The sequence below is a fragment of the Haliotis cracherodii genome, unplaced genomic scaffold (genome assembly GCF_022045235.1).
Source record: "Haliotis cracherodii isolate W230 unplaced genomic scaffold, xgHalCrac1.p SCAF_9, whole genome shotgun sequence".
NCBI lineage: Eukaryota > Metazoa > Mollusca > Gastropoda > Lepetellida > Haliotidae > Haliotis > Haliotis cracherodii.
Window position 1 is genome coordinate 39,196,688 of NW_027266343.1, and position 12,929 is coordinate 39,209,616.

Sequence of the window (12,929 nt, forward strand, 5' to 3'; positions counted from 1 at the left end):
CAAAGAGCACGGGTATGGTGCTGACAAACCTAGAAATATAATCAGGGTGAACCAGGTTCCAAACCCACGATCATAGGTTTCTGGCGTGCCCAAGGGACGCAACTCTGCACAGCGAATCACGGCGCCTTAGATGACTGGGCCACCCGTGCCCCTGTATAACAGACGTGAACATCTGGAATTTCATGTGTAAATATAAATAATGTTACCTTATATAATCCATGCACTGCAGACTGACTAGAGCTTGATTGCATACTTGTTGGTAAACAATTAAAAGTGACTTCAAATAGCATTGTCATACCTTCGTGTCAGAATGATGAGATCTGATTGGTCTACGTGATCTTGATAAAATACTTTATATCCCGCCTTGGAGGGAAATAAATTTCTCAGAGGGAGGATAAATATCTTATACCCCGCCACGAGCAAGACAGGCTGGATGTGGATTTCTAGAAGGTGGAATAAATCCCTTTTACCCTACCTTGAAGCAAAAAGCCAAACACTTTTTTCCGAGTCAATGAAAGTCACGTGACAAAGCACAAGTTAAGTATCTCAAACTCCTATCAATTTTGAATTTGTTTTAATTCTTTTACAATGTCACACTTAAACATGTCAGTAAGATAAATTTGTTGTAGCAGCATCACTCGGGGTATATGGGGTATATGCGTCCCTCTGGCTCATGGTATAACACCTGAGGGAAAAAACCCCAAGTACCCCTCGTGATCCTGCTACACCTTATATAAATAGGGACCTCATAATTAACATGGGGTATCAGTGATGGTCCCAGTACAACTCGGGGATATGAACAAACATGCGTATCTTTGTCCAGCTTTCAGGATAATATGAAAAATACACGGTTTAGCATTTGTGCATGATATGCAACTCAATCAGGATAATCAGCTACGTCATTCTATTTAAATGTACACTTGACATATTATGATTATCATTTTTGTGTATCATGGAAAGTATCCCTTTCAAAAGTGGAGTAGTATAGAATAATGCAACGCACATTAAGTATGACAATGGCATGGGTTAACTGCAGGCCCATACAGGCCTTAACAAAAAATCCCACGAGGGCATACAAGTACTTTTCATTCACGGAAGCTGTTTTTACCCTCCATCCTATTTCGGTCAGCTCAAGAATGGACAATTTTTTACTTCTTTTACCCCAAAATCCTAATGGAATATATGATTAAAAAAACACACATGTAAATTGCGTAAAACCTATGCTCAGTTAATTCTTAATAAAAATATATATTCATCATTAAAACCACAATGGCAAAATGTGGAAATCAATTAATGAAGTCATAAACTTGGAAAATAGTATTTGTATGTCTGACATCTTGTGGATTAACTTTGAATTATGATTTCATTTATATACTAAGCATTAGCCTCTGATGCTAAATCGTTTCCATTTTCCTCCTTGAGAGGAAGTTTCTCGTGTAGATATTGCAATTTCCCTTGTGCGAAGTCTGCGACAGTCTCCCCTGAACCTGACAGCAGCCATTTTGTAGTCAGCAGGCCCTCGATACCCACAGGGCCCCGAGCATGGATACGAGATGTGCTGATACCTACCTCGGCCCCTGAAACAATGAGAGAAATCTTGTTTGTTTGTTGTTCAACAAAAAACTCAGCTATATAATAGCAGCCTGTAAATAATCCAGTCTGGACCAGACAATCCAGTGATTAATATCATGAGCATCAATTCACACAATTAGGATACAATGACATGCATCAACCAAGTCAGCCACCCTGACCACTCGATCCCATTAGTTGCCTCTTACGACAAACATGGTTGCTGAAGATCATTTTTTAATCCAGGTCTTTATGGGAACAAGCAGCATCACTTACACTTGACTTACATAGGATTTCACAGCAGGACCATGTCCACATTGTCACTGGGGTGTGGCATTTCCGCCACAGACTGGAGTGAGTGAGTGAGTATGGTTTTACGCCGCTTTTAGCAATATTCCAGCAATATCATGCCGGGGGACACCAGAAATGGGCTTCACACATTGTACCCATGTCGGGAATCGAACCCCGGTCTTCAGCGTGACAAGCGAACGCTTTAACCACTAGGCTACCCGACCGCCCCCACAGACTGGAGACAAGCCATAGTATGTGACGTTCACCAACTGAACGTGTGACTCAAATTTTCATGTTTGAAGGTGTCAAAGATCTTAAAGAGCGGGTGTCGAATCAGCCATGACATATAACTACATTCATGTGAAGGAATCAGGTTTTCTTGAACTTCTTTTGAGTAGAATACAAAGACATTGAAAACAACACAGACATCTGTCAGCGACTCACCCAGCCCGAACCTGTATCCATCTGCAAACCTGGTGCTGGCATTGTGGAACACACACGCACTGTCCACCATCCTCATGAAGTGACTCGCTGCTTCATCTGTGTGACAATTACACATGTATATTAGCCTAGACAATACAACAGTATTATTCTCTTGAATGTGTCATTGGCCTCCATGTCATTTTCAAATGGCATTGTAACTCACCATCGCCACTGACTATTGTGTAACTCACCATCGTCAGTGACTATTTTGTTAGTGTAGTCTCACCATCGCCAGTGACCATTGTGTAACTCACCATCGTCAGTGATTATTGTGAAACTCACCATCGTCAGTGACTATTGTGTAACTCACCATCATCAGTGACTATTGTGTAACTCACCATCGTCACTGACTATTGGGTCAGTGTAGTCTCACCATCGTCAGTGACTATTGTGTAACTCACCATCGCCACTGACTATTGTGTAACTCAGCATTGTCAGTGACTATTGTGTAACTCACCATCGTCAATGACTATTGTGTAACTCACCATCGTCAGTGACTATTGTGTAGTCTCACCATCATCAGTGACTGTTGTGTCAGACTCACCATCATCCGTGACTATTGTGTCAGACTCACCATCATCAGTGACTATTGTGTCAGACTCACCATCGTCAGTTACTATCGCATCAGTGTGGGAGCTGCCGAACTTGTTGATGTGTGCGATGGCCTCTTCAATGTCCTCCACGACCTCAACAGTGCACTCAAGGGCACTGTACTCTGTTTTCATGGATGTGGCCGGGGTCGGCCCGAACTTCAGCGACTGACTGAGGCGGGGACCAGCATGAATCTTCACCTTCAAAACAATATCCTATGATCAATGAATAATGAAGCAAGTGAGACATATCTGAACATATCAACTGGACAAACATGATGCCATCCCCACTTACAGACTACACTGCTTTCTGATTGGCTGATAGTGAGTGAGTGAGTGAGTGAGTGAGTGAGTGAGTGAGTGAGTGAGTGAGTGAGTGAGTTGGGTTTAACGCTGCTTTTAACAGTATTCCAGTTATATCACGGCGTGTCAGCTTAATGTGGGAGGAAAGCCCGAAGTGATGCAGGTCTCAGACGTTTACCACTTCGGGTATGGTGCTGACAAACCTAGAAACATAATCGGGGCGAACCGGGATTCGAACACACGATCATAGGTTTCTGGTGTGTCCTAAGGACACAACTCTGCACAGCGAATCGCGGCGCCTTAGACGACTGGGCCACCCGTGCCCCCTTTTGGCTGATAGCAGAATGGATGGGGCTTGTGTCACTGATTTCCCACTGTTGTCTGCAGTTTTTATGATGTGTCAATCATTAAAAAAACAGTCTGTGAAGTTACTCTTGTTCACACATATATACTCAGTGCCAAAAGAAACGCTAACCACAGAAACATTTTGAGACGTATGCACGGTAAGAAGAGATGTTTCCAATGTGTACTACTTGATGACAAAACCAACAATCAGTCAAGTGTTACCACAGAGTGTTTTTATTCCTATCATGATGTGCTGCATATGATTTCCAAACCTTACACGCTAATCCTGTTCGAGACAAATAGTGCATCTCAAATCAGTGGAATTCAGTTTAAACCCAGATCTTCATGGGGAACAAGCAGCATCACTTACATAGGACTTCACGGCAGGACAATGTCCTTGGGGTGTGGCATTCCTGCCATAGTATGTGACCTTCACGAACTGAACGTGTGACTCACATTTTCATGTTTGAAGGTGTCAAAGATCTTGTCAAAGAGCGGGGTGTAGAGATGTGATTTGTGCAGGAGGAGTGTTTCCATGGCGTTACAGGCGGCGGGGTAGTCACACTTGGCGTCGTGAACTGAGGCAAGAAACAGATCTTCTCTGTTATTATCAGTATTGGAAGAACATGTATCATGATTTGAAATACCTTGTACAAGAGCAATGGCGCAGTCAACATCACAAGATGACAAAGTCATCGATATCCTCTGCAATGGCAAATACTTGTCATGGATAAATATATGAAACTTGTTGCTATGGAAACTAGAAAAAATAAATTAAAAAAACCACAAACAATATAAAAGCACCAGTTTACCACTGGACCTACATATGTGCCGACTTCACTGAAGAAATAAAGTACGGTTTTCAAGATCTGCTCCGGAAACGAGCACTACTGCCATTTTCAATCTACCTCAAAGTTGTTGCCATGGAAACTCGAAAAATATATTTTTCAAAATTCACAAACTATTAAAAGGCACCAGTTCACAATAGACCTATCTATGTGCCAAATTTGGTGAAGAAATATTGCACGTTTTTTAAGATCAGTTCCAGAAACAACATCTTGTAGTTGACAGACCTGTCCATTTTAATACCCCAACAAAAAATGAATAAAGTGTTTTAAATTGGAAAGTGCATGATACAAATTAATAATGCAATTATTTTAATTTAATCTTACATCACAAGAGATCTATGTTCATTGTCTACAGACTTCTCTTGTAAAAGATTCACCTATTCTGTTGGCCATGTCCGCATTAGCGTGTTGATCAATGTACACATGACAGATGCCCTCGCTGTGTCCGAGGACTGGGATACCCTGACTTGACTTCTGGATCTTCTCGATCAGCTCGCTAGATCCGCGCGGGATGACCAGGTCGATGTAGTCATTCATGTGGAGCAGGTCCTCAATATCCTCACGGCGGCTGATCTGAGGGCGTGAGGTGAAAGACGGTTCTAGTTTCAAGATTACTAAACTCCCATAGCAACGGGAATATATGACTGCGTGTTCGCGAAGGTCCAGCTGGGACTAACTCTTAGTAAAATCTTAATATTTTTTACATTTTTATACTTATCCTGCATTACTCCTTAATGCATTCACTGCTTACCTTACGGCAATAAAAGGTCTTGGGCGATGATAAAAACTTGTTTCCATCTCAAATGCCACTTTTTGTAAGGACCGTCGCCATTGTCATTCACCTGGCAAGGTTTGTTTTGTTTGTTTGTTGTTTAACCCCACACTCAGCAATATTCCAGCTATATGACGGCGGTCTGTAATTAATCTGGACCAGACAATCCAGTGATTGACGTTATGAGCCTCGATCCACACACTTGGGATACGATGACATGCATCAACCAAGTCAGCGAGCCTGACCACCAGATCCCGTTAGTCACCTTTTACGGCAAGCATGGGTTGCTGAAGAGTGAGTGAGTGAGTTGGGTTTAACGCCGCTTTTAACAGTATTCCAGTTATATCACAGCGTGTCAGCTTCATCATGTTCATGTGGGAGGAAAGCCCGAAGTGATGCAGGTCTCAGACGTTTACCACTTCGGTGAAACCCATGAGCACAGGTATGGTGCTGACAAACCTAGAAACATAATTGGGGCGAACTGGGATTCGAACCCACAATCATAGGTTTCTGGCGTGCCCAAGGGAAGCAACTCTGCACAGCGAATCGCGGCGCCTTAGACGACTGGGCCCCCCGTGCCCCCCCGGGTTGCTGAAGACCTATTCTACCCCGAATCTTCACGGGTCACCTGACAAGGTCAGCGATTGAACCAATTGGACACTAGTGTGGACATACACATTGTACTTGAAAATTTGAACCCAGGTTGTGTGGTGTGAAGACCTAATGCTTTAACCACACTGCTACCTCACCACCCCTACATACAGCATAACATATCTGGAGTGAGTGAATTGAGTTTCAATGCCGCTTTGAACAGTATTCCACTTATATCACGGCGTGCCAGCTTAATGTGGAGGAATAAAACAAGATCTGTGTTTATTTATTTTACTAGCCTAGGGCTAGTATCAGATACAGGGTAGTAGCAGAACATTCACACTGTTTCTTTTATCTGATGTTAAACATCAATTATAGCTAAAATTGATAGAATATTCATTAAACCGCCCGCACGTTATCAGAAATGAGCGCGCCACTGTAACTTGATAATGCCTCATATTGCTTGACGACGGGCCATTATCGCACCCGTTGTTAGGTGACGTCATAGGATAAGGATAGGTGACGTCACGTTCAATAGTGACGTCATCTGGTTTGTTCTATGACGTTTCCATATTTGTAAAATGTCGTCAGTGACATTCGTGTTGATTGCAGTAAATGTTTCAAAACCGATATTGTTGTTTATTTTTTTTTTATAACAAATTCCATCCATTTTAGCTATAATAACGATAACACTTTTTTTTCAGAGCATTTTCATTTGAAGAAGCCCTCAGTCTTTTCAACTGCCCTCCTTCATAGGGCAGTTAATGGAAGACCTCAGGCTTCTGCAAATGATAATGCCCTGAAAAATAGCGTTACCTTTATAATAATGACATGATAGTAATGCACCCTACCAATGAGATTGTCTCCCTTGGCACATATGGTTCGAGAGCATCCATGACGAGGGAGTGCAGCATCTTGTTGCTGTTGACGGCCTCCTTCCCTCCTTTCAGGAGCAGACCGTTACCGCTACAGATAGCCAAGGCTGCCACCTAGTGACACGAAATAGAACTCAGAAAATAAACCTGTCGGACCCAGAGGAACGGAAGACGCCTTATCTGTCAACCTGTGTTAGTCCTTCTACCCTGTGTTCTGCTCACTTAGGGCGTCCTTCAACATCACACTGTATACATAGATTTGGTATAATTGAGTGAGTTGGGTTTAACGCCGCTTTTAACAGTTATATCACGGCGTGTCAGCTTAGTGTGGGAGGAAAGCCAGAAGTGATGCAGGTCTTAGACGTTTACAACTTGACGTGAAACCCACGAGCACGGGTATGGTGCTGACAAACCCAGAAACATAATCGGGGCAAACCGGGATTCGAACCCACAATCATAGGTTTCTGGCGTGCCCAAGGGACGCAACTCTGCACAGCGAATCGCGGCGCCTTAGACGACTGGGACTTATTCAAACCACTGCACATTGGAGTTATTCAAATCACTGAACATGGGAGTTATTCAAATCACTGCACTTGGGAGTTACTCAAACCACTGCACATGGTAGTTATTCAAACCACAGCACCTGGGAGTTATTCAAACCACTGCACTTGGGAGTTATTCAAACCAGTGCACATGGGAGTTATTCAAACCACTTCACATGGAAGTTATTCAAACCAGTGCACATGGGAGTTATTCAAACCACTTCACATGGAAGTTATTCAAACCAGTGCACATGGGAGTTATTCAAACCACTTCACATGGAAGTTATTCAAACCAGTGCACATGGGAGTTATTCAAACATAAGCAGACTGTGTATGTTTACCTGTGGCAGGGCGTCTGGTCGGGATTCGAATATGACCATAAGAACTCCGATGGGTACAGTGATCTTCTCCAGCTCGATGCCGTCAGCGATGCGGGTGCGCTGCAAGACCCGTCCCACCGCGGAAAACGAGTCCTCTGCGATCTTCCTCAGTCCATTGGCCAGGACCTGCAGCTTGTTCTCGTTCAGGATGAGTCTCGACACCAGGGGAGAAGCCAGACCTGGAACAAAGGCAGGCAGGCACTGAAGCTCAACGCCAGTTAGGTTAGGTGAGGTGAGGTGAAATTGGGTTTAACGTCGCGTCCAAGATTATTGCACTTATATAGCAACGTGCATGCACGTGCTTGTACTAGTCCGGACTGATGCCGATTTATAGTGCTAGCACACTGAGATACCATGCCGCAGTTTAACATGAATACCCCACTCAGACACAGTATACTGAATCCGAGCCGACCAGTCCTTGTTTTAGCCCCTTAATGCCGAGTGCCAGACAGGGTAACAACAAGTACCATATTTTAACGTCATTGGTATGACAGGGCTGGGGATAGAACCCTGGACCTTCCGCTCTCCGGGCGGACGCTCTACCACAAGACCACGGAGGCGGCTAGTTAGGTTAGGAGGAACTATACACTTGTCACAGAACGACAGGACACAGGTAGACACTTCGAGACATTTATTGGCAACCCTCGAAACAAGCGCGAAACCCAAGAGAGCCTCCCATGACAGGCGAGCCCTTCAAGGGAAGCTAACTCTGCCTTAATACATGCCAAGCAAATCTGCGTTGGCGTGACTGTCTTTTTTTTCTTCGTGATAAAAGTTATCTAAACAAACCATAATGAAGGAAACAGGCGTGAAAAATAACTCGGCTCCTTGGCATGAGTTCTCTTGACCCAAACAGTAAAGATGAAAGTAAACAATGATGCAATAAAGATCCAATTTCTGGTTAACCATGAAATCAAATGGTAAGTAAACCATCATAGGGTAGACTGCCCTCTGGTCGATGGGGATTATTCTGACCCTCACAAACATAACATTTAATAAACAAACACAATACTTCAAAAGTCCAAAACATATTCAATATCACGGTGGGGTCACCAGAAATGGGCTTCACACATTGTACCCATGTATGGAATACCTGGGTCCTTGGTATGACGAGTGAACGCTTTCACAATTAGGATACCCGACTGCCCCTGCTGTTTGACATATATACAGAGTGAGTGAGTGACTGTTGACAAAGGCACAGAGAAGCCTAGCTACTCAACATATAGGCAGCTGATTTAACGTACATGTACTTGAGAGTGATTTATCTACATGTTCCGTTACTCCGTAACAAGTTATTTTTAGTTGTATTCACTCACTCCTTTTTAGCGGTATGCATGTGCACTCTTCTGCGGGGAGTTATCTTTTCTTGTGTTCACGTGCAAAATGGTCTCCAAGCAGGCCATGTGTTTGGGTTCTTACCCGGTTTCGTTAGGCGATAAGCCTCGCAACCCGTAGGCAATCATAGTAGTCGAGAACACGAAATACAACCAAAATTAAGCCAATAACTCGAGTTTATCGTTTCTTGAGGCTCCTGACCGAGTGTTATCTAAACAGCCAGATCCCCTCCAGGGGTGAGACTGAACACTACACCTAGTCAGAGGACGATATTTGGCCCAAAGTCTGCAGCAAAATCCATAAAAATCCCCAAATTGGAATTAACCATTTGCCAGTTTATGCTAATACGGTATAACTAACGTTATGGCAAAGATGATTATATTTCATTGACATTAACAGGACCAATGAAGGAGAACATTATTGCACTGAATGCATTATGAAAGTACATTGTTAAATATTGAATAAAAACAAATAGAACAATAAAAAAATCCCAATTTTCTACCAAAATCATTTTTTTCTCAATGTGCCTGCCAAGGGCGCTTAAATAAATCCCTGCTTGTTGTCTCCAGACTTGCATGACGAGTACACCACGGCCCACCTGCAGAGTAGGCCTTCCTGACGTCCAGCTGGTTGGCCTGTAAGATGTCCACCTTCTTCTCCACCAGGAGGTCTGCCAGGCGGTTCACTATGGCCGCACGCTGACCACTGGTCAGAGCCTGGAGCTTCCTCGACCCGTCTCGCGCTGAAGTACAGGAAATAGGGAACAGTGGAACAGACAGGAATGGTAGCATCTGTTGGACTGTCACGGATCTAAGTGTACACTCAGCAATATTCCAGCTATATGACAGTCGTCTGTAAATAATCAAGTCTGGACCACTGTAATCCAGTGACTTACATCATGAGCATCGATCCACACAATTTGGAAACAATGACATGCAACAACCAAGTCAGCAAATATGACCATCCGATCCTGTTAGTCGCCTCTTATGACAAGCAGTCGCCTCTTACGGCAAGCATGGGTTACTGAAGACCTATTCCACCCTGGATCTTCACGGGAGATCTAAGTCAGAGTATGCCGCAAAAAGAATAATTGCAACACCTCTTTACAACTGACCCCTGTGAATATAGTTTGTGAAACATACTGGTTGATTTTATTGGTTAATATAAATTATGCATGCATTCTAACATTCAAATAAAGGTGAGGACCACCACCAGATTGTGTTGTCATGGCAGTCATGTGAACTAGTGAAACTAGAAAATCCAGGATTCCTCACAATGTGGGCAAAGATCTCCTACAGTCTAGCCACTAGTGTAGGTAATGAATTCTGATACACGGCGGCAGGGCATGTACAGTTGTGTCAGTCATCTACCCTGACGACTCCACCTCGGTCAAACCGCTGATCATTTGGAATGGTTATCAGTTATTTGTACCCGAAAGGTGCATGTTTGTTCCAATTTTGGGGGAGATGGATTGATGTAAGCTGCATGTATCACTGCCTCACCTTGTATAGCCTGCACTTCTACTGGAGTTCCGACATTCTCCTCCATGGTGAAGAATGTCCCGACTTGCTTGCCCTTGACGATGTTGACGATAGCGTTCTCCTCACAACCGTTACAGATGACGACAGAGACGCCCAGCTTCAGAGCCCAGGTTGCTGCATTCACCTGGAGTGAGTGAGTGAGTGAGTGAGTATGGTTTTACGCCGTTTTTAGCAATATTCCAGCAATATCATGGCAGGGGACACCGGAAATGGGCTTCACACATTGTACCCATGTGGGGAATCGAACCTGGGTCTTCGGTGTGACGAGCGAACGCTTTAACCACTAGGCTACCCGACCGCCCGCATTCACCTGGAATAAATGCAACAAATGTGACCCACCAGTACACTCTCCTACCCAGAGTTCCATGCGGCCGGCAGCCAGCCAGCATAGTACCTCTGCCACAGGCCAGCGCCATGTGATGTTTCGTCTTATCCTCACAGTGCATTCAAGATATTGCATATGCTTTTCATCCGTTTTATTTTTGACAAGTTTTCACATTTTCATAAACAAATGTCAAAGAATGGTTATGGTTCATTAAGAAAGTATCCTAAAACGTGAAAATCTACTTGTTTTTGCGTAGTTATCCTTTGTTTACATTGGTTGTACGGCTCCACGTGCTGTCTTCGAAGCCCAATGCCGAGTTCGCGATACGGTCACTTTGATGTATATATATCTTGTCATGCAACTCACTGTCGCAGTTGTAGTAGCATAACTATATAATTATGCAAAACAATATGTAAAGCGCCCCCAGATACTTGCATTAGCCCGTTCTATACTGATTTCTGAAAAAGCGTGTTTGTTTACAAACAAGCGAAAAGTCCAGTCACGTGATATGCAAATTAGCCTGTGGCAGTGGTGTTATGCTGAGTCACCACTCGCTGGAGTGTGCCACCAGGAGAAAAGGGACCTTATGGGTGCTAGGATACAATACAAATGTCATAAAGACGTTTGACGTCAACTTACTTCAGTGAAGATCGATTTGTGCGAGGTCATGTACCTCTGTAATGAATATGAATTGAAGCTTGTGAATTGCATGTTTGTGTTCCGAGGTTGCTGTAGTTTTAAAATATAATGAAAAGGCAAAATGTGATTTTTCTTCCATAAGGTCCCTTATCTCATGGTGGTTCTCTAAGGCTAAACAAAAATAGTCTTGGTTCTCAGGCACTGCCCGCATCATCATAAAGTTCGTCACACGTTTCATTTTTATTTCCATTTTTAATCCTTTAGTCAAATACTGTATTCCAGTATTTTACTCATCAAGGAATACATTTATGTAGGGAGGCCCTTTCCCATGTTGATTGTACACAACTGTTTATCTGGTTACACAATTGTTTACTGTTTATCTGGTTACACAACTGTTTATCTGGTTACACAATTGTTTATCTGGTTACACAATTGTTTACTGTTTATCTGGTTACACAACTGTTTATCTGGTTACACAACTGTTTATCTGGTTACACAATTGTTTATCTGGTTACACAATTGTTTATCTGGTTACACAATTGTTTACTGTTTATCTGGTTACACAACTGTTTATCTGGTTACACAATTGTTTATCTGGTTACACAATTGTTTATCTGGTTACACAATTGTTTATCTGGTTACAAATCACCAACAAAAATTATTTTTTTTAAAAATGACACCACCCGTTCGCACTATATTTCCAAAAAACATTGCCTGAGAACCAATTCTTTTATCTTTTAAGCCTAAATGTAGTATTTGGGATAACGCTTCCTCAGAAAAAAACACTAGTAATTCTTTGAGTTGAGCCCCCTTCCTAGATTTGAACCCACACTGTCAGAGTGAAGCACCAAATTGCCAGCACATAAAGTCAGCAATAGGCTTCCACAATATTTGGGATAAAACTTTTTCAGAATAAAGTCCCAACATCAGGAAGCATTCAAGCATACGGCACATTTCTTCATAATTAGTCACTGCATAGCTGAAGCATGCCAACCCCTAAAACATCATGCTCTTTCAGTTCAGTTTGCACCAGAAGCATGTTATTGTGATTTGAAACCTCTGATTGACCAATCAGAGTCATGCAACCTCCAAAGTCATGGTTGAAATACAGGTGTTTTCTGATTGTAAGAAAATTATGGTATGGACAATACGATATTCATATATTCCTCTAATTACACATATATTCCTTTAAATAGAGAACACTGAGTATATTTTTTATGATGTTAATAACAAACTGTAACGTGCTTGGTCATACAACTGGTCTTTACTGTTTTCAGCCATAGAAGCCTGTGGCCAGGTGAGCTATCAAAATTCAAATCAAATGTTAAAGGAAACTACATTTTCAATGAAAGTGAAAAGGTTCTATCTACCAACATGTCATTTGAATTTCTCAACCTTTAATCATGTTTGATACTGGTACTTTAGCTATGAGACATTAGACCCCTGCATATGCAGTGGTTGACACGTAGTAGTGTTGCAGGTACACCGATAACAGAATTG

General features: G+C 42.7%; 1 protein-coding gene across 1 annotated transcript in view; it reads right to left on the minus strand.

Annotated features, from left to right (window-relative positions):
* Positions 1 to 866: 866 nt before the first annotated feature.
* The window catches only part of LOC139452387 (delta-1-pyrroline-5-carboxylate synthase-like), a 42,323-nt gene continuing 30,260 nt past the window's right edge, over positions 867 to 12,929 (minus strand). Inside the window, exons 6-14 of the mRNA XM_071233847.1 lie at positions 10,427 to 10,589; positions 9,523 to 9,666; positions 7,551 to 7,768; positions 6,644 to 6,781; positions 4,807 to 5,002; positions 4,038 to 4,159; positions 2,948 to 3,134; positions 2,305 to 2,400; positions 867 to 1,577 (exon numbers count right to left, since the gene is read on the minus strand). Coding sequence (XP_071089948.1) covers positions 1,375 to 1,577; positions 2,305 to 2,400; positions 2,948 to 3,134; positions 4,038 to 4,159; positions 4,807 to 5,002; positions 6,644 to 6,781; positions 7,551 to 7,768; positions 9,523 to 9,666; positions 10,427 to 10,589 — 1,467 coding nt within the window. The 3' untranslated portion in view covers positions 867 to 1,374. The remainder of the gene's footprint in view (positions 1,578 to 2,304; positions 2,401 to 2,947; positions 3,135 to 4,037; positions 4,160 to 4,806; positions 5,003 to 6,643; positions 6,782 to 7,550; positions 7,769 to 9,522; positions 9,667 to 10,426; positions 10,590 to 12,929) is intronic.